The sequence below is a fragment of the Branchiostoma floridae genome, unplaced genomic scaffold (genome assembly GCF_000003815.2).
Source record: "Branchiostoma floridae strain S238N-H82 unplaced genomic scaffold, Bfl_VNyyK Sc7u5tJ_1557, whole genome shotgun sequence".
Taxonomy (NCBI): Eukaryota; Metazoa; Chordata; class Leptocardii; order Amphioxiformes; family Branchiostomatidae; genus Branchiostoma; species Branchiostoma floridae.
The window spans coordinates 54,515-79,716 of record NW_023365756.1 but is presented as its reverse complement, the minus strand read 5'-3'; the positions used below and the strand labels follow the sequence as shown (position 1 = coordinate 79,716).

At 39.7% G+C, this 25,202-nt stretch overlaps 3 protein-coding genes across 4 annotated transcripts in view; 1 reads left to right on the top strand and 2 right to left on the bottom strand.

The window, feature by feature from the left end:
- LOC118408105 (insulin-like growth factor-binding protein complex acid labile subunit) overlaps positions 1–25,202 on the bottom strand; it is a 36,613-nt gene that overhangs the window by 6,210 nt on the left and 5,201 nt on the right. Inside the window, exons 9-10 of the mRNA XM_035808726.1 lie at positions 22,843–23,425; positions 22,458–22,605 (exon numbers count right to left, since the gene is read on the bottom strand). Of these exons, the coding sequence (XP_035664619.1) occupies positions 22,458–22,605; positions 22,843–23,425 (731 nt within the window). The remainder of the gene's footprint in view (positions 1–22,457; positions 22,606–22,842; positions 23,426–25,202) is intronic.
- On the bottom strand, positions 2,975–5,927 carry LOC118408107 (slit homolog 2 protein-like). Its single transcript, XM_035808729.1, has 4 exons — positions 5,785–5,927; positions 4,526–5,412; positions 4,151–4,237; positions 2,975–3,377 (listed from the first exon to the last, which is right to left on the bottom strand). The coding sequence occupies exons 1-4, from the start codon at positions 5,891–5,893 to the stop codon at positions 3,252–3,254; spliced, it is 1,209 nt and encodes a 402-aa protein (XP_035664622.1). The 5' UTR covers positions 5,894–5,927; the 3' UTR covers positions 2,975–3,251.
- LOC118408106 (leucine-rich repeats and immunoglobulin-like domains protein 1) lies at positions 9,177–18,417 on the top strand. 2 transcript variants are annotated; one of them, XM_035808728.1, is made up of 12 exons: positions 9,177–9,271; positions 11,131–11,245; positions 11,649–12,535; positions 12,822–12,908; positions 13,112–13,229; positions 14,624–14,729; positions 15,086–15,183; positions 15,551–15,652; positions 15,761–15,929; positions 16,660–17,230; positions 17,575–17,710; positions 18,267–18,417. In XM_035808728.1, exons 2-12 carry the CDS (start codon positions 11,137–11,139, stop codon positions 18,359–18,361), a joined length of 2,478 nt encoding a protein of 825 aa, XP_035664621.1. In that variant the 5' UTR covers positions 9,177–9,271; positions 11,131–11,136; the 3' UTR covers positions 18,362–18,417. The 2 variants fall into 2 exon arrangements, with proteins under 2 accessions (XP_035664621.1, XP_035664620.1); XM_035808727.1 differs by lacking the exon at positions 9,177–9,271 and adding an exon at positions 9,514–9,839.

Sequence of the window (25,202 nt, the reverse complement as noted above, 5' to 3'; positions counted from 1 at the left end):
TAAATTTTCTGGTAATTTCCGGTTTTCTGATAAAGCAATTTCTGATAAAGTAATTTCTTTTAAAGTAGTGGCAAAAATCTTATAATATGTGAAAGACACCAACAGGTGATCAAACAATGTGTTAGTATGCAAATTTCACGGCTTTGGAAGAACAATAACAACTGTAAAGTTGTCAAACAGGTGTCAAAAAATCAAGCAGAGTTTCAAGATACTACTCACAATTTCACACCTATTGAGTACATTTCACTAGTCAGACTTGTACTCAATCATTTCACAGCTTTGGGAGAACAATAGCCATTGTTAAGTGATCAACAGGTGTCAAAATATCAAGCAGAGTTTCAAGATATTACTAACAATTTCACACCTATTGAGTACATTTACTAGTCAGACGAGGTAGCATTGAGTAGAAGTGTGCATTGAGTAAAGTTGCAGAAGTGACTCAAGTGTGGTAGTCTTCGGTGAAGTTAACATTGTAGAAGTACAGAAGTAGGCTTGAGTGTAGTTGGTAATGAGTTAGTAGGTTTGCATTTGAAACTGAATAAAATCATTGTTTATCAAAAAAATTATTGCTGTTTCATACATCTTAGCATCGTTTGAGTTTGGATCGGAGTTTCTCCTAGGAGAGATCCCGATTGCAATCTGTACTAGGAGAATCGCCGATTCTACTAGTACAGATTGCGATCGGGATCTGTTTCTTATATCAGGCTATCGTAGTTTCTCCTAGGAGAATTCCCGATCGCAATCTATACTAGTAGAATCGCCGATCCTCCTAGTATAGATTGCGATCGGGATTTCTCCTAGGAGAAACTCCGATCGCGATCTCTCCTAGGAGGATCGGCGATTCTCCTGGATCGTGATCTCCACTGTGACATATACATGACATCAATCATGTGTGCCAATGCTTATCTTTTGATTTGAGACTCTAACTTAAAGAATATATAAAGCTTTAAGACGCATAAAGTCTTCACGGTTTAAAAACGTACCAGATCTGAACAGTAGTTTGTGTTGATGGTGGTTCGGTTGTTGCTGGGCACGTCATCCGCAAGTCTGCCTCTCGTAGGTCTATGAGAGGCACTCGCCTCAGGTGAATTGGATTGTAGCAGACTACAGGGTTTGGCGAGACCTCACTCGGTCGAACAGTCACAGCTGTATACAAAATAGAAACAAAAGCACTTTTGGCAGGTGCTCTACTTAGTTGACGGTAAATATCCATTTTGATCCTGTAAGGGAAAAACTTAATGGAGGCAAGCAAGGAGCCAGTCCCTAGCCTAAACACTTAGGCAGGAGTAGCCTATCTTGGACAATGTGGAGCCCATTTCCTTCCTTACGCAACGTTCACTGTTTTCACTTCCAGAAGTCATATACCCACTTACACTTGGCTGAAGTAAAGAATTAAAATTCTTGTTAGGAAACCTCAATTCGCATCACAATTCTAGTCAGGAATGTCAGGAGTCGAACCTGTAACCTGTACATGTGTCTACGACGGGACCGTAATATTTTCGGCTTTATATCGGGGTGGGGGTGGGGTCATAATGCAATAAATGTTATCTAAAAGCCTTTGCAAAATCCATTGAAGTGAAGCCTGTACCTGTTCTATTCAGCCATGTCGCTAGACCAAGTATATCACAATCACAGGTAAGACTGCCCCCAATCCATACTGTTTGGAGACAAGGAAGGTGCCGGAACAGACCTAAAGGAAAAAAATAACTTGTCGTAGGTAAAGCATAACCATACTTCAAAAAGACAACACAGGATACTCCAATGCAAAATTTATACTCAAACCTAAAACAAGAAACAATTTCCTAATTTGCTAAGTACAACGTTAAAGGTACATCATTTTCGCATTATTTTTCCTGTAGTTATAAATACGTATATAATTTATCAGAACGTCATAGAGAGAGATAGAATACACACACACATACACATACATATATAAATATATTTATATAGAGAGAGAGAGGGGGGAGAAAGATAAAGAGACTGATACATGTTAAAAGCATGAAAAGTTTTTTTACAGATAAATGGATAGAAATAAATTGTAAATTCATACCCGGCGAGACGCTGACTATATTAGCAATATTCAGATGACGGAGTGCCGCTAGGTTGCCGAACGTATCAGGATGCAAGGTGAAACCAAAGGATCTATGGCTAATGCACATAAAAACACAATGTTCAAGTGTTATTTCTTTCTATTTTTCTTAATTTCTTCCTTATATCTTTCCTTCTTTCTTCCTATTTGATTTTTCTGTTTTCCATGACGTGACATTGAGTTATGCTATGTGCCCTAAAATGAATGAACAGTCATAACAAAGTCCACACGAAGTATGTTGCTTTGCCAGGGAATTCGACAACGTGGCGAGTACGTAAATGGTTTTTTAAATGGTTAATGTATATGCCTGATAATGTCTACGGAACATGGTTAGAGCTTCACACGTGCAGTCTTTCTCAACATTTTACATTGTCTATGGCATGACTGATAAATATATACATACTTGGATAGCCTGATTGTTGTTAGAGATGGCAGGTTGGCAAAAACAAACGGAGGGTAGTTTCGAATCTGGTTGTTTCTAATGCTTAATGACTCCAGAGAGACCAGCCCTATGAAAATACGACCACAGCATGTCCAGAATAGGATACAGAAACAGGTGTTTCTTCTGTATTACCAACGATAACCGCTAGGTAGGATCAACAAAGACCTTGATCTTTGTATTGCCAAGGCATATATAACAAATATTGATACCATAGGTGTCGCTGCCTACAGATGCGGTCAGAAACGCAAAGTTCTTTGAGTTCCTGACTGCATCTGTGCGCAGCGACACACATATTTCAGTACATTGTAAAGCAGGCAGAATTGCCCTGTGGAAGCCGACAGACTTAAAACGACGGCTGTGCAATAAAGATGATAACTGGCATCAGATTAGCAAGAGAACATCTACATGTAGCCATGCAACAGGATAGATTTAAGATGTTTCAGGTAGCATCCGCTACCTTTTGTCAGTGGCTTAGACTTGAATTGGTGTGTTAATGAATGAAGGCAAATGTTACACAGTCCAAAACTACAAAACAAACAAAATAAAAATTAGACAAAGTCAATTATACAGATACACTGGACCTAATTGATAATAACTGACTTCTACTGTACCCCCATATTTTCAGAAATGTCTCTGAACCTAACGTGAGTTATGCTATGCTACATCATCGTCGCCGAGGACAAATACTGTTTGTTGTGCACCTAATGAACTATGTATAAGCTATGTACCTTCAAATGTGGCTGCAGAAATGTTGGTCAGAGGGTTTTCGGAAAGACTTAGATAGACAAGGTTCCCAAGATTGGCGAATGAACCATCTTCGAGTCCCTCACTTGTAATATCGTTGCGCTGTTTATGAGTTGCAAAAGGTAATAAGCTATTAGCATATTTGGTAAATTGATATTTCATATAGTCTTCACAATTCGTAGGGCAAACGGTCGGTAATAGTAGTGCGTGATGAATAAACATTGATTCAATATTGAGATAAATATATGAATAAAGGTCAACTTCCATATAACATACATGTATAAACAAAGCCTCTTTACAATACTTATAATTGATAATTGGTACTAACAGTTGTGTTCTAGCTCTCTCATCGTGCCTTAACAACGGGAACAACCTTGCTATTTGCGCCAATGCCTTTAGTTAACAACCGCAGGGGGCGTTGTAAACTACATTCACAACGCTTAACCACAGCAAAAACAGCTGAGCTGAGAAAATATTACTCTTCTTGAAACCAGAAACCAAGAAGTTGCTATTATTTTCTCTTATTATGTCATACCTGGTCCGGGATAGCGTTCGAATGGGTGCTTCCATGGCATAATTCGAACGCAATTCGGGTCAAAAATTTTGATGCCGATTTTCGGATGTTCGCAATATTGTTGTTACAGGAGGGTACGACATAATAAATGCAACACCGTGTGTTACGCATCACCCTCGATCTCAGCCTTCCCGTGGGTCGGTTCACTCTCCGACCTTCGGGCATCGAACCGACCCGCGGTCAAGTTTGTACCTCAGGTGATACGGAATGCATCGTGTTGTATTTTAGTTATACGTCATAGCAATGTGTGCTTTATCATTGTTTTACATGGATAAAAGTATTTGTAATATGTTCGACTTACCCAAAGCGTCAAAAACGTCAGTTTTGTGAGCCTGGCAAAATCATCCTTCCTGATGGTGGTGAGGCGATTGTCTCCGAGATACAGCACCTTTAAGAGACCACAGTACATTTTGCATGTAAACAACCACTTTATCCTATATAACTATGGAATATTAATCTTTTGCTTTTTATTCGCCCTCAGTGGAGGTAAGTCATGAATAACGGTAATATTTCAATCACACCGAGAGAAATTTTGACAAAACTGACAGCTATTCGATGTGGTAAGATTTTGTCAACTAGAAACGGTGGGGGTTGGGGATACAGCTACAGTACACCAAAACTTTTCCATATAATTATATATAAGAAATTCAATCATACGGAAATGCTGAATACTAACCTCAAGACCTGTGTTGTCTGTTCTATCTTCCGGAGCAAGACCTACAAAAGTTGACGCTGAGATGTCCTGCAGCATATTGTCCGACACAGACAATTCGCGTAGTTTGACCAGGTCTCGAAACGCGCCATCCTCAATAGAGCTGATATTATTTTTGGTAAGAGACAGACCAGTAAGATTCAACAGCCCAGAGAATGCTGCCTGAGTGATTGTGGAGATGCTGTTAGATGTCAGGTCAAGAAACTCCAGCGATCCGGCACTATTGAAGGCCAAATCTGGCAGATTCTGTATCTTGTTGTTACTCAAAGTTAGACGGGTTAAGGAGGACATACCAAAGAATGTCGCGTTGGTCAGCTGAAGGATTTTGTTGGAATGCAGATACAGGACACGTAACTTCTTGAGACGAGCAAAGCTTCCATCTTCTATCTTTGAGATGTTGTTAGACGATAGGTTGAGCTCCGTAAGCAGCGGGATCCCTGTGAACGTGCCGATCGATATAGACGTGAGTTTGTTTTTCTGTAAGTCCAGCATCTCCAAACTACTTGGACCAGACAAACTTCCAAACGCTTCTATCGTTTCGATGTTGTTGTGATTCAGATACAGTTTCACGAGTTGGGATAGTCCATCGAAAGCAGAACTGGCGACATCAATGATCTTATTGCCTCCAAGTCGAAGGATCTGGAGCTTTTGTCGCAATTGGAAAGAAGTCGGTGTAAGTTCAGTGATGAAGTTATCTTCCAGGTTCAGTTCCAGCAGGTTTGGAATGGCGGGAGTTGGAGGAACTCTTGTCAACAGATTGTCGCTCATCACGACGATTTCTGTTGAAGACGGTATGAATAGATCTCTTGGGAGCCCTTGCCTAGATCCGTGGCTGCAGTCCATGGTGGTACCTTGGATTCAATTAAATTGCACATGTAATACATTCAGTATGACAGACTCTAAGTCGCTGAGTCGGCTCAGATTCGACTGAAAAAGCGCATGTTAACCCGATAAATGTCATCACAATACTGCATATTGTTATGCTAATTGGTAAAGAAATCTATACAGATTTCGACTAGAAACGTTAGGAAACCTACCTGTAGACGGAGGATGACATTAAAACATCCCCCAAGTTTGGCATACTACTACGTTTAGAGAAGGCATTGAAATGCCAACTTGGAACAAAACAGACACTAACAAACGAAATCAGTTCATATTGCAATCTTAACGCAGATTTGTATTAGGAATATCAACTGGTAGTTTCTTTGTATTATGCAATATACCTTCACATCGGCATTGAGTTCGACAGGACTGGGCAGACACCACACTGATGACGACTGCAAGCACGTGCGCACATTGCATCAGACAAAACTTCAACCTGCACGCCATCATATCCAGCTGTTGACAATAAGATATTGGATACAAATATATTTGTCATACAGCCCTTATATACAACAAGACGGTATAAATGAACACTAATAGCTAATGGTCTGTGTATTTTATTCATTGCACTATTACATACAATGGCTTAATCATCAAAACAGACTAGGAATTGTATGAATAGTTTCATTAGCTTGTTAAGTCACTGAATAACAAGATTACTCGACTGATTGCTTTATTCCCCGGACGTCTGGGTACTCACACGATCGTATTTATTATGTAGATAGATGTTTGGAAGATAAAGGTTAAGGTCAATGTTTGCCCCCCCCCCGGTGTTGACCTTGGTACGTACTGCAGCACAACTTCCGTTCATTTTATCTTTTGACCAGGACGAGCTATGGTGTACGTGACAGATAGCTTATGGAAGGAAGGGATCTTGTTTGGGCCCACTAGCAGCTTGCTCTGGCACTGCAGGGATATTTTTGTCACACTCTGACAACGACCATAGCTAGGCAAACGACGATATTAATGATATTTAGTATGCAGGTAGCATGGACAGATGTACATACATGTAATGAAGTGTAATTTGATTCTCAATCTAAATAAATCTGCATATTTAATGAGGAAAATCTATACTTGCAGCATTTTCCATTATGGGACTCAAATACATGTTTCATATGTTGACTGTGGCAAATGAAACATTATTTGATACCTTACAAATGAGTCTATTTCTAATAAGTGGTACAGTATTAATGATTTGGCCTGTATAAGTTGGTTAAATGTGTACATAACCAATGTAGATGTATAAGTCATTTGCATAGTCAGAATATTTGGTGGAGACGAGAGCTGTCCGAACTCTTGTTATTGTGGTGTTCACAATGTGGTCTCAACCGTAAACCAAACGTAAACATTTCAAGTCCCTGTCACACATAGCTAGTTTAATTTGCCCCCGAGCTTTTCTAGACCATGGTTGGGGTGCCTTTGGGTTCAGAACTGAGCAAGGTTATCTGTGTTTTGGTGTTGGCCGGCGAAATTGCCTACTAGTCTTTAAAATTAATCTTTATATTCACATTCTTCACAGCTACGGAGCCAATTGGAGCTAGACATGATGAATTGGGGTTGTTTAAGGTCAATCGTGGGGTAACATGTGACAGGGGCTTCCACTTGACAAGAGAAAATCCAAAACTTTCATGGTTTCTAAAACTATGACAGTTACTACATGTATAAAAGAGTACATGATGTGTACAACACCAGACTAGAATATATAAGACAAAAGCATACTCAAACACTTATCCTGGAGCCGTCTGACCCTTCACAATCTTATTAAATCTTATTACATTCAACACCAAAGTTATAACACAAATAGCCGGCCTTAAATCTGTCTTATATTGAAGACCATAGGGCGTACTCACAGTGGTATTATACCCTCTACGGTGCACTGTCTCCCACTTCTGTATCACACGAGTTACATACGACAGATCACAAGAATTACACAAGACACAAGTCTTTTGTCTTCGGGAATCATTTCCTGAATTAGTCCGGTCAAGCGGACAAAGTTGTTTGGCAGGTTCTGATGCAAACAGTGACACTGATAAACAGATTGAGCCCCCCTCCCACCTTCTAATCCAAGCTGTGTAGTGCACTTCAATTAAATGACAATTTGGTAATTTTCCTTTTTCGAAATATGCCATGAGGAAAGGAGAGGCTATCTGTAAAAGTATTATATTACTTCATATCATGACACGGTGGAAAGCTGAATATACGAGATACTAAGATTTATCAATTGTAGTATGTGAATCTAAAGCGTCACCTAGCTAAGCACATCGGAGTTGCACCGCATTGTTTAATTAAAATGAATACACCGGTACATATCCATTCAGCCTCCGTCGGTTGTTATGCATTGTCTGGATATTTTTTGTGCATATCTCATGTCATAAAATAGTACATGCTGTTTACAACACCAGGCTAGCTGTAGAATGAATAAAACGTAAAAGTATTATATTACTTCATATCATGACACGGTGAAAAGCTGAATATACGAGATACTAACATATATCAATTGCAGTATGTGAATCTAAAGTGTCACCTAGCCAAGCACATCGGAGTTGCACCGCATTGTTTAATTAAAATGAATCCGCCGGTACATATCCATTCAGCCTCCGTCGGTTGTCTTCTGTATCACACGAGTTACATACGACAGATCACAAGCCTACACAAGACACAAGTTTTTGTCTTCAGGGGTCATTTCCTGAATTAGTCTGGTCAAGAGGACAAAGTTGTTTGGCAAGTTCTGATGCAAACAATGGCACTATTGAATAGATCCAGCTCCCCTCCCATCTTCTATATAATACAAGCTGCGTAATGCACTTCAATTGAATGACAATTTGGTAATTTTCTTTTTAGAAATACTAGTATCTCATGAGCAAAGGGCAGGTTATCTGCAAAAGTTTTGTATTCCTTCATATCATGACACGGTTGAAAGTTGAATATACGAGATACTAAGATTAACCAATTGAGACTCTCAAACTTTAGAGTGCGCCTCCTAGCTACGTACGTCGGAGTTGCAAGGCCATTCATCAATCAAAATGAATACGGTACATATCCACTCAGCCTCCGTCGGTTGTTATGCATTTTCCAGACATGTTTTGTAGGCCGTAAATAAATAAATAAATGAATAATAATTCTACTGATAACTTTTCTTTTCCACATGTCATACTTCTAAAAGGAAAATAACCACATTTAATTGAAGTGCACTACGTATACACAGCTTGTATTAGAAGGTGGGAGGGGGGCATTGGTTGCATCAGAACTTGCCAAACAACTTTGTCCCCTTGATTGGACTAATTCAGGAAATGTTGTATCTTTGATGTTGAATGTAATTTAAGATTGTGAAGGGTCAGATGACCATTACGAACACAAGAGACGGGTTTATTTTTAAATTTTTATTCGTTTAATTCTAGATTGGTGTTGCCCATATCATGCACATGTATGCCTATTGACTGCTATAGTTGGTGCAACTCCGATGTGTTTAGCTGGGAGGCGCTTCAGATTCGCACACTACAGTGCAGTATGAGAGTCTTTTAGTATCCGGTATATTCAACTTTCAACAGTGTCATGATATGAAGTAATACAAGAAAGAATAATTTTGCAGATAACCGATCCTTTCCACATATTTTCAAAAGTGCACTAAGTATACGCCACTTGGATTAAAAGTGGGAGGGGGGCATTGTTTGCATCAGAACTTGCCAAACAACTTTGTCCGCTTGACCAGACTAATTCAGGAAATGACTCCTGACGATAAAATAAAAAAACTTGTGTCTTGTACAACTCGTGTGATCTGTCGTATTTAACCCGTGTAATACAGAACTCAGAACTTGGTGACAGTGCCAGGTAAGACGTATACTATTATTGTGAATACTGTTATATGGTCTTCGAGGTCAAGCAGGTTCTAGTAATATTATTTGTGTTGTATCTTTGATGCTAAATGTAATTTAAGATTGTGGCCATTACGAACACAAGAGACGGGATTATTAAGTATTTTTTTCGTTTTATTCTAGATTGGTGTTGCCCATTTCATGCATACCTGGCGACTGCTATAGTTGGTGCAACTCCGATGTGTTTAGCTGGGAGGCACTTCAAATTCCCATACTACAGTATGAGAGTCCTTTAGTATCCCGTATATTGAACTTTCAACAGTACCATGATATGAAGTAATAAAAGAAAGAATAATCTAACAGATAACCTATCCTTTCCACATATTTCTAAAAGTGCACTAAATATACACAACTTGGATTAAAAAGTGGGAGGGGGGCATTGGTTGCATCAGAACTTGCCAAACAACTTTGTCCGCTTGACCAGACTAATTCAGGAAATGACTCCTAAAAAACTTGTATCTTGTACAACTCGTGTGATCTGTCGTATGTAACCTGTGTAATACAGAAGTTGGAGACAGTGCCAGGTAAGACGTATAATAGTATTGTGAGTACTGGTCTTCAAGGTCAAACAGGTTCTAGGAACTTGATATTTGTGTTGTATATTTGATGTTGAATGTAATTTAATTAAGGTTGTGAAGGGTCATATGACATTACAAACGCAAGAGAAGGGTTTATTAAGTATTTTTTCGTTGAATTCTAGACTACTGTCGCCCATATCACGTATACCTAGTGACAGCTATAGTTTCATATTTAAACCATGGAAGGTTTTCTGTTCTAAGCCCCTGTCATAAATATGACTTACTCCTACCCCCCCCCCCCCACACACACACACACTCACACATCAAGGTCAGTTTTTGGTAGGGAGTAGCGTGGGATTAATCCTGTTCTGACTCTTAATGGTTCGTAGCTATAAAAATAATTTCAAAGACTAGCGGACAATCACGCCGACCGACTCCAAAACTCAAATGACCTTGCCCAGGTCTAAACCCACAGGCACCACAACTAAGGTCTGGAGAAGGCCGGGGAAAGGTCAATTTGCAATTCATTAGGCCACAGCAAGTAAACTGCATGCATGACATCTTTTACAGACTGCAAAAATAATGAGATAGGGCAAACAAAATGGATAAAAAACAAGATGAAAATTTTTGTTTTTCCAAAAGAGACACCGTAATGTTATAACAAGAATTCAAGTGACAAAGTATGGCATCACAACCATTTATTCGTGTATCTAAAAGGTGCAGTAAAAGTGACACTAGTGTGGTAGACTGGTATCACTAACCATGTTGGCAACTACACTCATGCCTTCCATATTGGTGTCAGCATGTTTCACTCCTGCAACTACAATCAAGACTATCTCTCTAGTGTCAATTCTACATTTCATTATTGTGTTACAACACAACCTATTTACGGATTTTGGTCTATCAAAATATCTCCGAAGAAGAAAACAAATTATTGTTTTTTTTCTGAAATTAGGCTTAGATTGGTTGATATCAAATTTACTTACAATTTTACCATAAAATTTACTTTCTATGGCCTTATGTACACCTCTGTCTATGTTTCCTGAATACTAAAAACATATTAAATGTCCCGTTTCCTTCGTTTTACAATAGTACCCCTGCTGTTCCAAAGGTAGCTGCTAGGGGGCCAGACATAACCACTATTTTAAATCACAAGCTATCTGTATTAACGCTATTCCTATAATCTAAAAAGTACGCAAACCATAAACTATTAGTGTTGATTCACACCGCCTTGTTGCATATATGGCCTGTATGAAATATATTCAAGTTTGTATCCAATATCTTTTTTTGTCAACAGCTGGACATGATGGCGTGCAGGTTGGCGTCTTGTCTGATGCAATGTGCGCACGTGCTCGCAGTTGTCATCAGTGTGGTGTCTGCCCAGTCCTGTGCAACTCAATGCCGATGTGAAGGTACATTGCATATAAAACTACTAGATGACATTCTTGATACGTGTCTGGCTAAACAAATCTTTGTAGATTAAAACTAACAAAACTAATTTTGTCAGCGTTGTCCTCTACTATCTCTGAACGTAGTTGTTTGTAAACTTTGGGAATGTTTTACTGTCACCCTTCAAATTTCTTAAAGTACACTTTGGTTTCCTAACGCTTTTACTTGAACTCTGGGTAAATGTCTTAAGCAATTAGCATAATAGTATATGCAGTATTGTGATGGAACTTGTCGGATTTACATGCGCTTTTTGAGTCGTATCCGAGCCGGTTAAGCGACCTGGAGTCGACTCCAAAACACGTGTGTAAATCCAATCATAATCTGTCATGCTGAATATATTAAATGTGCAATTGAATTGAATCCAAGGTACCACCATGGACTGCAGTCACGGAGCTCTTCCAGCGTTCCCAACAGATCTACTCATACCGTCGTCAACAAAAATCTTATTGATGAACGACAATCTGATGACAAGAGTTCCTCCAACTCCTGCCATTCCAAACCTGCTGGAACTGAACCTGGAAGACAACTTCATCACTGAACTGACACCGACTTCTTTCCGATTGCGACCAAATCTTCAGATCCTTCGTCTTGGAGGCAATAAGATCATTGATGTCTCCAATTCTGCTTTCGATGGACTATCCCAACTCGTGAAACTGTATCTGAATCGTAACAACATCGAAACGATAGAAGCGTTTGGAAGTTTGTCTGGTCCAAGTAGTTTGGAGATGCTGGACTTACAGAGAAACAAACTCACGTCTATATCGATCGGCACGTTCACAGGGATCCCGCTGCTTACGGAGCTCAACCTGTCGTCTAACAACATCTCGAAGATAGAGGATGGGAGCTTTGGTCGTCTCAAGAAGTTACGTGTCCTGTATCTGAATTCCAACCAAATCCTTAAACTGACCAACGCGACATTCTTTGGTATGTTCTCCTTAACCCGTCTAACTTTGAGTAATAACAAGATACAGAATCTGCCAGATATGGCCTTCAATAGTGCCGGATCGCTGGAGTTTCTGGACCTGACATCTAACAGCATCTCCACAATTACCCAGTTAACATTCTCTGGGTTGTTGAATCTTACTGCTCTGTCTCTTAGTACAAATAACATCAGCTCTGTTGAGGACGGCGCGTTTCGAGATCTGGTCAAACTAAACTCATTGTCCTTGTGGGACAATAAGCTGCTAGACATCTCAGCGGCAACTTTTGTAGGTCTTGCTCCTGAAGATAGAACAGACAACACAGGTCTGGAGGTGAGCATTCAACATTTGCGTATGATTAAACTCCTCAACATTTGTATATGATTATACAGAACGTTTGCCCTGCAGCTACCCCCCCCCCCCCCTGTTAATGAGTTGACTGTGTTTAACCTCATCGAAATTGGAGTCAGTTTAGTCAAATATTTGCTTTTGGGTAATGTCATTATAACGTTAACGTTAATCATGATTGATGAGGTTGGAAAAGAAAAAGAAACAGTATAGCTATAGGATAAAGTGGTTATTTACGTGCATATACTTACCGTACTCTGGTCTCTTAAAGGTGCTGTACCTCGCTGGCAATCGCCTCACCACCATCAGGAAGGATGATTTTGCCAGGCTCACAAAACTGACGTTTTTGACGCTATTCGTAAGTCGAACAAATTATTTTTCTTATTATTCTGTGAAACTTTGTTGCTCTGAAACTTTATTGCATGTCACAGACCATCACATACAGAGAAAAAACAATGTGTTTCACAGCCTGAATTATTTCATATATAGTTTGTTACAAATTATCTATCAGTTAAAAGCAAATTTGCTAATGGACTATTACCTCTTGCAACTCATAAACAGCGCAACGATATTACCAATGAGGGACTCGAAGATGGTTCATTCGCCAATCTTGGGAACCTTGTCTATCTAAGTCTTTACGCCAACTCCTTGACCAACATTTCTGCAGCCACATTTGAAGGTACATAGCTTATACATCATTCATTACATCTACAACAAACAGTATTTGTCCTCGGAGACGATGATGTAGCATAGCATACTCAGTTCTTGTTCAGAGACATCTATGAAAACATGGGAGCACAGTAGAAGCCAGTTAATTGCATAGCAGATAAATGCACACTTCTGTTAATTGCACGGAATCCCAAAGTCCCGAAGTGATGCGGCCAAGCTGAAAAACTTCGCTTTGTTGCATCATCTGGATAATTGCACAAAATGTACTGGCAAATGGAGAGTGCAATTCAACGAGTTCTACTGTATGACAAATTGAACAACTTGTTGCGTTAATGAGGCTTCGACATCCATGTGATAAGATACGCAAGTAAGTAGTCAAGCAACAGGATAGATTTGTTAAAGGTAAAACGTTTCATGTAGCATACCTACCTAAGTCCTCATATAGACCCTGAAGTTTGTCTTGCCAAGTCAAGACCTACCCACAATCTATCAGCCTCTCGAGTTCTGCTGGCCTGAGTACATGTGTTGGGTATGCTTCTTTTAAAATTGACACCTTAGAAATGACTGACAACTTAGATTTTCCATTTTTTCAGGTATCCATAGATAGTACAATTTGTTCTCGCAGGATAACCTTTGACCGCAATCATCCCTTGTATCGGCCTTGAAAACGAAGACTGGTCCTACCACTTTGCAAAATGACAATCACAACGTTGACGTTTTGGTGCTGTTTTTGTAAAAGAGTACGTGAAACCCTACTACAACTATGCTAATGCTTTGGATTGGAAAAGGGATACTCCCGTGCATTTCACGGGCTTTTTTTTTACTTTCGGGCGTGACCCCTACTTGACCTCTTGGGACACCCTGCGGCTACCGGGGTATGTTTAGGGCACGATTTGGGCACCGGGACAAATCTTTTGCTTCGAGTCCGATCGGGGTTACACCCTCTAGCCCTACGGGCACCCGTGCAAATGTGACAACAGCATTATAGGGACCGCTCATTATCATTCTTCTTGAGGGTGAGAGTGTACATTCTCTCACATTTGGTCTCTTTAGCCTCACATTCGGGGTTCTTGGTCCAGTGTATCTGTAGAATTGACTTTGTCTAATTACAAAATCAATCTATCCTGTTTAGTTTTAGTTGATAGGCTAACTGTTATCTTGCTGATCTGATGCGAGTTATCATGCACTATATTTGTTTTATTTGATTTTCACCGACGTTTCTGTGACTGCAAACTTCATCATGACAATTATGGCTGGTTCACATTGTATTGCAGGATAGGTGTCGCTGCAAATAGATGCGGTCAGAAACGCAAAAGTATTTGCATAAGTACTTTTCTGACCGCATCTGTAGGCAGCGACACCTATGTATCCTATTCTCGACATGCTGTGGTCATATTTTCATAGGGTTGGTGTCTCTGGAGTCATTGGGTCTTGGAAACAATCAGATTCGAAACTACCCACCGTTTGCTTTTGCCAACATGCCATCTCTAACAACCATCAACCTATCCAGGTATGTACATATCTATCAGCTAAGTTCCTTAGACAATTATCATGCATATACATTATCCATTTGATAAACCGCTAAACTAAATTGATTTGACTTAGACAGGTACTTGCAGCATACTTTTGGGTTGACTGAAGAAAGAAAGAAAGAAAGAAAGAAAGAAAGAAAGAAAGAAAGAAAGAAAGAAAGAAAGAAAGAAAGAAAGAAAGAAAGAAAGAAAGAAAGAAAGAAAGAAAGAAAGAAAGAAAGAAAGAAAAAAAGAAAGAAAGAAAGAAAGAAAGAAAGAAAGAAAGAAAACATTGGTACCTACGTCAATACACTGAGATCATATAATATAAACATTATGTTTTATATGCATGTAGCTATGGCTCCACCAGATTCACCTTGCATCCTGATACGTTCGGCAACCTAGCGGCACTCCGTCATCTGAATATTGCTGGTGTAACGAGCGTCTGGCCGGGTATGAAGTTACAATTCATTTCTGTACATTTGTCTGTAAAAACCTTTACAGTTTCAGGCATTAATTTAACATCCCCCCCCCCTCTCTCTCTCTCTTAATATATATATATATATGTGTGTGTGTGTGTGTTCCATCTCTCTATATAAACATATACTCATAGAGATAGAGATACAGATGGAGAGATAAATAGATAGATGGAACGATATCAGCATAGACAAGTACAGGAAAACTAATGCAAAGATTATCTATCTTTAACGTTGTACTTAGCCAATTGTTTCTTGTTATAGCTTTGAAAGTATAGTTGTTATTGGAGCATCCTGATTTTTTTAGTATGCTTTACCTACGATAAGTTATGTTTTACCTTTAGGTGTGTTTCGACACCTTCCTTGTCTCCAAACTGTGTGGATGGGGGGCTTGCTTACCTGCGACTGTGATATACTTGATCTAGCGACATGGCTGAATAGGACAGGTACATGCTTCAGTTCAATATATTTTTGGATATGATAACATTTATTGCAGTATTGACAACTAAGTACAGAACCTGCTGAACGCGCTTTTCTGTCTCTTTTGTATACAGCCGTGACTGTTCGACCGTTTGATACCTCGCCCAACCCTGTAGCTTGCGCGCGCCACAATCCAAGTCACCTGAGGGGAGTACCAGTCATGAACCTACGAGAGGAAGACTTGCGTATGACGTGCCCAGCGACATCCGAACCCACAACAACGCAATCTACTGTTCAGATCTGGTAGGTTTACAAACTGTGGAGACTTCATGCATCCTTAAGCTTTGTTATTTATGAGTCTCAAAACAAATGATAAGCATTGGCACACATGAATGATTTCATGCATATACATGTGGTCCTAACGTTGATTAGAATCATTTATGGGGAATTATTACCAATGACAGCTTTGAGGTTTAAACTATTCTATGGAATGAGAAATGTGTGTAAGATACGTGTGGTTGCGTGTCGTAACAGTAGGGTACTCGGTCTGTAGCCCAAAGGACCAGGGTTCAAATCCGTTCATAGGCCACCGATATTGTGCGTGGCTCACTTCACTCAGGCGGTAATAAGTACCTAGCTTCGGTTACTAATTAGAGCTATCCCAAGAATAGGAATTGAAATGATCGCCCTATGCTCCCCTATGTTTTGGGAAACACACCTCGAGATCGTTAAAGAACCCAACACACTTACCGAAAACGTATTGGCTCCTCTTGGTGGTTCAAATCCTAACGTCGTCTGGCCGCACTAAGGTCACATGAGTTAGCGCCGAATGACATCCGCTCCAAACCCTTGCAATTTAGCCCCGCCTATAATAAACTCCTCTCAATTCAGCCAGCATAGGGAGAGTAGTCGGCCCACCCAATAAGACAGAATCTTTAAGTTAATGGGTGAAGACTATGAATGCTAATGTGCTCTCTTCTGTCATGATTGATGTTTTTCTCTAAACACATGTGCTGTTTCATCTTTTTTATAGCCCAACACCCTCTCCTACGACTGAAGTTATGACGTCTTCTCTTGCCACAACTCCGAAACCAACAACACCCCTTCCCTCGTCCTTTAAAACTGCACAACCAGGAACCTGCCCCGGCCCACAGGACGTCACCATCCAAAACGTACAGGAATCTCGTACCGACATTCAGTGGTCTCACGGAGGTAAAGCCGTTAGTACGGACCTGACAGGATTCGCCATTCAGTACCAAATCTTTGGTCACCAGTCGTGGATGACAACACAAGAGATTCACTCGCGTGGCCGTTACTTCACCATAAATGATCTCCTTCCTGACACGCCCTACCAAGCCTGTGTGGCCGTTCTCTGCAAGGATGAGCTGATACAGCCAGGACTGGACCACTGTGTGTCATTTACAACGAAAAGCCCATCTTCTGCGACATCTCAGCTATCACAGACAACAATAGTAGGCTTGGCCGTTGGCATCCCCTCCTTGCTCATTATCCTAGGCCTTTTGGCAGCAGTCTTCTGGAAGATGAGAGGGCGATCCTCTTCGGATCATGACGCCGGTTACACACCTGAACGCCCTTACCGCCAGGTAATGTCGTTTGCATTTTTTGAAATTAGTGAATTTCCTTTTCTGTGTAATACATAAACTTTAACTGTCCCATACACTATGAAGACACCCCCTGAAAGCTTATGACCTCATGGAGAGTGGATTTTGAAATAAAAAGTATAAACGGAAGCTCAGGATTCTCTCTGCCATATCTGTTTTATAATTCTAATCATTATATTGTAGTGAATTTTCAGACATGTTTGTTTACGTCCTAGGAGGCTTCATCTTGGACCATGCATGTTCAAAATTAGAGCCGTGAATCGCGAATCTCTGAGATCGTCGACGTCTTACATGCATTACTAACGAGTTTCCGTCTTTTCCTACAGGATCAAACCAGCACTGGCGGTGCAGTTGGTTATCAGGGAAATGAGTACCAAACCTCAGATGAGCACGCAGCTGGCGGTTTTACCAACGACTCGTATCAGGACTTCGGCAAAGATGCGGACATGCTGAACTCAACAGGTACGTATGTTGTTGTTTTTTGTCTGTTTGTTTATCACAATTTTCCATTAATGGAATGACTTGACTACATGTATCCGCTACTCTTTCTAAGAGTTCTCAATTAATGCTATAGCGTATATGCAACTTTTTTTTCTAAAAAATCACAAGTCGTCAAACTTATAAGTAACAGCAACGCCTCGCACATATCACACTATTTTCCATTGCTTCCATTGATAATCGTTATCTAAAATTTCAAGATAGAAGCAATCAAGTTTGATAAACCTAACGACAAGATTGAAATGTCACAGAGGACATAACACTAAGTTTATAACCTGAGGCAACAACATAATGTTTCTGCGCCTTTGTGGTTTTCTATATTTGCTCACAGTTTGAGCTTGAGAAGTTAAGGAAAGATCCATTTGATAGTTGTCACGTGGCCAAAACAAGTTCGTTAATACTGACCCTAGCGGTTCTCCGTGGTACTCTAGTAGAACTACTGGCTTTGATATCTCGTGTTTCAGTTTTATTGGGGTGTGTGTAGATGTTTCTAATGTACTTTTTTCATATCCAATTCTAGGAACAGACGATGGTCACTATGCATCCATTCCTGGTTTGAGTCAGAACCCAACATTCTCTTCAAGCTCATTCAAGAACCCTGCGTACGCTCCGTGAAAGTATGAACGACAACATCTATAGTACAGTCGACGGCAACTCACTTCAAGACGTAGAACTGGTTAATAATGGAGTTATAAAGTGGTGAATACCGATGGATAATAATGATGATGAAAGCGTGTTTTGATTTCTGTCTAATTAAAATCTAATTACAGTCAGAACTGATATACTACCCAAAAAAAGCACAATGTAAGCCCCCCCCCCCCCCTAATCCAAGTAAAGCCCGCCCCGTAGAGTCTGTTACGAAGCTAGAGAAGTTGACTTGTCTAGTTATTTTATAGATATATTGCTGATTATATTTTTTATCGTGATTTTTGCTTTTTTTGCGTAGCTTATATATGTGTATAGACTGACTAACAATAGTAGTACTGCAAATATAAGGAAATACACGATACATATTGCCGTATATCATAACTTTATTCAACATAAAAATTGTTATCGGTAATAAGTGTTAAAAAGCATAGAAATGTATTACAGATCATTTAATCTCTATTTTGTCAAGAACCCTTCTGTTGTCATTGATTACAAGTTTAAGGTCAAAACAGCAATTTTAACATCATATCCATTAAGTTTAGAATGGCAATATCAGAAAACCCAAGCCATTTGCGCTATAATTAAAGTAATGACTAATACGTGTAAAACATTGGTGATACATGTGTGTGTATGATGCACATTGTAGCTTCGACTAAGGAATTCATGTAGTGTATTATGGTTAGTATAACATTATACTTATAACGCGTAAGATGTTGTAGCTTCGAGTGAGGAATTTATAATCAGTGTAGTATGGTTAGTATAACCGTGTACTTATAACGCGTAAAATGTTGTAGCTCCGACTATGGAATTTATCATAAGCGTACTATGGTTAGTATAACCTTACACTTAGAACGCGTAAAATGTTGCAGCTTCGACTATGGAATTTATCATAAATGTACTATAGTTAGTATAACATTATACTTATAACGCGTAAAATGTTGTAGCTTCGACTAAGGAATCTATCATTAACAACACGTAAATTGCAATGAGGTGTACATCAGGGAAATAACCTTATCTTCCATATCTTAGTCAGTATAATTACTATCATAAGAAATTGTAGATTCAGCGCACCGTTATCATAGACTTCCAACGCTGGGTGATATATATATATACATACATACTAATAGCATCCTCTTATGTCAGACTCGCCGATAACGTGTACTGATCTGCCATCCGTCCTTCACGATTCGTTAGCACTTGCCAGCCGTCAGCCAATGAAATGCTCCCATCCAATTGTTAGAGGAAAAGTCTCCAGCCAATCACGTTTCCTCTTGACCGCAGGCGACGGTGTGATTGGTTGGCGACGGCTGACAAGCGCAAACACAGTAAGGACGGATGGCAGCTAGGCCTTTGATTGATATAAACTCGATATAGTCTCTCTCTCTCTCTCTCTCTCTCTCTCTCTCTCTCTCTCTCTGTATGATACACATTAAAATCTTGAAAAAAAAAAGATTGGCGTGATACGGTGACTTCCTACCTCTGGGTATCGATATCTGTCATAAACAGATCATCAAAAAGACTTCCTTAAATAGCTAATATGTAACGTAGTATATCTATGATATTCCAACTTAAAACTGCGCAAATGGTTGAAGTCATTGTTGGAAAATATTAAGATTTCCCCCAAAAAAACTACTTCATCGACGCCCGTAAAACATTTTCAATCAGACTTTCATTGCTATTTTAAGTATCAACCTCAAAAATAGAGAGAACAAAGTCATTTAAAGAAAATACATGCATTTCGTTGTCGATATGCAAATTTACGAAATTTGCTTGGATTCGTATTCGTAGAAATGTGGTCTCTGAGAAAATAATTCCTGCTCGTGGGCTTGAGCAACGCCAGTTGACCTTTATCCGCAAGGTAACCTATATCCATTGCTTTAAGAACTGGGGTATTTGGGGGGAGGGGTAAACAAGTCGACAAACGGTGGCTTTAAACAGCAATATTTTTTTCCATTTAGGCCATGTTGATTTGATTATATGGATGACATCCTCTGGGAACTCCAAAATTGATGCGAGCGAGCGAAAAAAAAAAAGTTTGGCCAAAAAAAAGTTGGCTTCAGTATGAAATCAATGTGGCCAGGAAGGTTGCATATAGGACTACAAACACATAGTATAGTATACCAACAGTTAGATGTTGAGACCAGTACATCATACGGGTGCAATACATTTTTTTTCTTCTTGGACCAATCTGAAATAAACAGACCTGAAAAAAAATCAGACGAACGGGGTTCGCTAATTGCAAAATGGACACACTATGTCGGCGGGTGTTTGGGGTCTTACCGGGCCAAGAAGACAATAGCGAAGTGAGTAGAAGTTATAGTCACTTGTACCAAGTTTCTACAGGCAGGTACAGAGACAGCTAGCCTTTATTACATGAAGATGGGATTTTAAAATGCCAGTGGTAGTCCAATGATCCACCAAATAGATTCCTTTGTAGCAAAATTGACCAATTACCATTGTTTTGAGTATTATCAGTTCTCAAGTTTCCACAGACAATCAGGTCCAGGTTCACGTCCACCTGAACGGGACCTATCCTGAATTTACTGGTACATGTACAAACCCCTACCAAAAATACTTTTTTTCTTTCTGTCCTTTCACATTTTATTCTTTGACTTTTGAGATTTATTTTGGCATTCTATGGCATCAGTTATCGATTTTCTGATACTTTTTTTCAATCTACGGAATATTTGTGCTCATTTTACAGCTGCTTTGCACAATTTACTGTGTGGTCCAAACTTTTTTTTTGTTGGAAATGGCCGAAAATTGGTGCGAGAGCGCATGTCATCCATATAATCAAATCAACATGGCCTTATTACAATTCAAAACTACCGTCCACCATCTTGATATCCACAAATACATGTGTTTTTAACAAAATTCTTCACTACGATCAATGTCTGCTGCCTTGTTCGGCCACGTTGATTTGATTATATATAATAATGGCATCCGCGGGGGTAAACAATTGTCAGCAGTTTCCATTAAAAAATTCAACCATAAATGACCAATCGTACAAAACAGCTGCAAAATTAGCAAATGTATGCGTTAGATGTCATAAAATGATAAAATGAATTCCAAGGTAAAAAAAAATTAATACTTGGTATACCATACTCTGGATGTATAGTCATTTGTTCAAAAATTCTGACCCCTCAAATTTCATAATAAAGTGAACTTTTTTTGCCAAACTTATCTTTTACTCGCAAGCTTACATCATTTTGGGATTACCCAAAGATGTCATCCATATAATCAAACAACTTGGCCTTAACCTCAACAATGTCCTGGACTAACCGATGACATGGATGTAAACGTCGTCCTCTGTAGATGACATATTAGCATCTGCTCCGTCTTCAAGTGCGTCGTCGTCGACTGTAGTATAGATATTGTCGTTCATACTGTCAGGGGCGTACGCAGTGTTGTTGAATGAGCTTGAGGAGACAGTTGGGTCCTGGCGTGGGACAGGAGCTGGTGGATAGTGATCATGGTCTGCATCTAGAATAGAATATGAAAAAGGTAAATAACGAAATACCTTTAATATCTCTTCTACTACCAAAAAATCAAAACTGAAACATGCCCAGATTTTAAAAACCACAAGCTGCAGTACCATGGAGAACCGCTAGGGACATAATAAACGATTGACAAGTACCCATGTGACACATATCATACGGATCTTTCTTCAGTTTCTCAAGCTCAAATTGTTGACATACACACAAAACAATAGAAGCGCAACAAATCATCTTGTCTGCTGTGGTACTGGTAATAACCGACATATTTTTGAATCTGTGATACTGAGCTTTCGTAGTTTCAAACTCTCTGTTCTGCCCCCTGTGACATGATAATATTTATAGCGATTATCAACTCAATTTGAAATATTATTAATAGAAAATAGTGTGATATGCGCAAGGCGTTGTTAGTATTTATATAATAAGTATGTCAACTTGTGATTTTTAGAAGAAAGTTGCATTCACATTATCGTATTAGTAGAGAACTCTAGAAAGAGTGGCGGATACATGTTTATTTTCCTCCAGAGGGATTTATGATAAAAAGACAATAAAAGGAGCAACAGACAAACCTGTTGAGTTCAGCATGTCCGCAGCTCTGCCCAAGTCCAGATACGAGCTGGTGATACTGCCTGTTGTGGACTCTCCGGAGAATGGTGAGGTTTGGTACTCATTCACCTGAGTATCAACTGCACAGCCAGCCGTGTTTTGATCCGCTTCCTGTAAGTACCCATACGCAAGGTCAAAGGTCAAGTCAAAGTCAAAGAATCCTGAGCTTCTTTTGGTACTTCTCAAAACAACTCACAATGATGCCAAAAGCTTTTTGGGGGGAAGGGGCTTCATAGTGTACTGGACAGTACTAGAGTAAGAAAAAAAGGAAAAGAGAAGAAAAAGAAAAGAAAAGAAAGGAAGACAAAAGAAAAGGAAAGACACTCATTGAATTGCAAACAACATTACCTGGCGGTGAGGGCGTTCAGGCAATACGTAACCGGCCTCATCTTCTGAAGAGGATCCGGATCGCCCTCTCATCTTCCAGAAGATTGCTGCCAAAAGGCCTAGGATGATGAGCAACGACGGGATGCCAACAGCCAAGCCTACTACTGTTGCCTGTGATAGCTGAGATGTCACAGGAGATGCGCTTTTCGTTATAAATGACACGCAGTGGTCCAGTCCTGGCTGTACCAGCTCATCCTTGCAGAGAACGGCCACACAGACTTGGTAAGGAGTGTCAGGAAGGAGATCATTTATGGTGAAGTGACGGCCATCCGAGTGAATCTTTTGTGTTGTCATCCACGACTGGTGACCAAAGATTTGGTACTGAATGACGAATCCTGTCAGGTCCGTACTAACGGCTTTACCTCCGTGAGACCACTGAATGTCGGTACGAGAGTCCTGTACGTTTTGGATGGTGACGTCCTGTGGACCGGGGCAGGTTCCTGGTTGTGCAGTTTTAAAGGACGAGGGAAGTGGTGGTGTTGGCCTTGGAGTTGTGGCAAGACGAGGAGCCGTCGTAGCTTCAGTCGTAGGAGAGGGTGTTGGGCTGTACAAAAGATGAAGCAGTACGCATGTTTAGAGAGAGACAGCATGATAGAAAAGAACACATTTGTATTCATCAACCATTAAGATATTGTTGTTATGTGTTATGTTATTGCGTGGGTCGACAACTCTCTCTACGCTGGCTGAAATGCGAGGGAACGGCTGTCATTCGGCGCTACCTCTGGTGAACTCAATACGACAATTAGCCTAAGGTGCGGCCAGAGGACTGTTGGTTTTGATCCACTCACATTAAGAATGAACCCCTACTCTTTTCGATAATTGGAGTTCTTGAACGTGCTCGAGGTGTGGCAAACACAGGACATCCATTTAAATTTCTATTGGTGGATGGCTCTAACCGAAGCTAGGTACTCATTTCCACCTGAGTGTAGTGAGGAAAGTCATGTAAAAGTCTGTAATGAATTTTAAAAATCAAAGCTTTCATTGGTAATATTTTTCTTTCAACGGTTCAAATCAACATTAAGACAACATGTGTATGCATGAAACTTTTACAGAAGAGTCTATTCTCGCACGGCGGGGGGATTTTTCAAAATTCATATTTTGGACTTTGGTGACTTCTAGTTTGTCAAAGTCTTTCAGTAGGGTTATTTTTGGACTGGTCTAATTTGCAATTTTACATGGGTGTTCTGGAAGAGTCCATTCTTGCATAGAGGGGGCTTTTTTTTAATCCATTTTTTGGACTTCAGTGATTATGTCAAAGTCCTATTTTAGCGGATGTATTTTTGGACTGCTCTACTTTACATGGAAGAGTCCATTTTTTGCACACGGAAGGGGGATTTTTTCAAATTCAGTTTTGAACGGGTGATGATTCAAAATTCAATTTTAGTGGAAGTGTTTTTAGACTGGTCTATCATACCTTTTTATGCACTGGGACCTTTTTTGCTAAATTCAATTTTGGATTTGGTTTCTTATTCAAAAGGCCAAGGTTTCAGTGGGAGTATTTCTGGACTGGTCTATTGTGCAAATTCACATAGGGTGCACTGGAGTCCATTCTTGAACGGGGGAATTTTGTAAGACTCATTTTTGGGTTAAACCGTCATTAGTAAAAGTGATTTTTCAAATGGGTGATTTTGAAATAGCCTATTGTTGCATGGGGAGGGAGATGGCTGAAATATGCTGTATTTGCTCTCAAGCAAATGTCGGCCTTTCTAGTTACCGGTTATTTACTTGAAAAACCAGGGAACAGGAGCAAAAAAATGATTTTGGTAACAAAATGGCAAAAATCTCAAAATTAAGCATTTTGTTGTACTGTATGCAATCCATGTGCGCATATATTCAGGGCATTGCTATACCGAATTCCAGGTCATTTAGTTGTAAAACCAGGGTAGGGGAGCCAAAAATGTCGTTTTTTTTTGGGAAAAAAATTAACAAAAATCACAAAATTTAGCATTTTGTTGAACAGTACGCAAAAATGGTTATGGAATCCATGTGCGCATGTGTCCAGGGCATTCTTATTTCAAATTTCAGGGCATTTGGTTGTAAAACCAGGGTAGGGGGCCAAAAATGCCCCAAAAAGTCACAAAATTCAGCATTTTGTTCTATTATATGGCAAACCAGTTATCCCATGTGTGTACATGTCCAGGACATTCCTATACCAAATTTCAGGTCATTTGGTTGCGGGCCAAAATATACATTTTTTGTCTAAAAATGACCAAAAAAATAAAATCATTTTAAAGGCAATTATAAAAAAAATCTAGAACAACCCTGCTTTTATAAGTGATAGGTAAGTTCCTCTGCTACATAAAATGAAACTGAGATTCATT

Bases quoted from the DNA above. Each gene is read 5' to 3' on its own strand.
- LOC118408107 (XM_035808729.1), bottom strand. From the start codon at position 5,893: ATGATGGCGTGCAGGTTGAAGTTTTGTCTGATGCAATGTGCGCACGTG. The intron at 5,413-5,784 runs GTATATTGCATA...ATTGAATCCAAG, and splicing joins AACTCAATGCCGATGTGAAG to GTACCACCATGGACTGCAGC. The intron at 4,238-4,525 runs GTTAGTATTCAG...GGTCTCTTAAAG, and splicing joins CAGACAACACAGGTCTTGAG to GTGCTGTATCTCGGAGACAA.
- LOC118408106 (XM_035808728.1), top strand. From the start codon at position 11,137: ATGATGGCGTGCAGGTTGGCGTCTTGTCTGATGCAATGTGCGCACGTG. The intron at 11,246-11,648 runs GTACATTGCATA...ATTGAATCCAAG, and splicing joins AACTCAATGCCGATGTGAAG to GTACCACCATGGACTGCAGT. The intron at 13,230-14,623 runs GTACATAGCTTA...ATATTTTCATAG, and splicing joins TTCTGCAGCCACATTTGAAG to GGTTGGTGTCTCTGGAGTCA.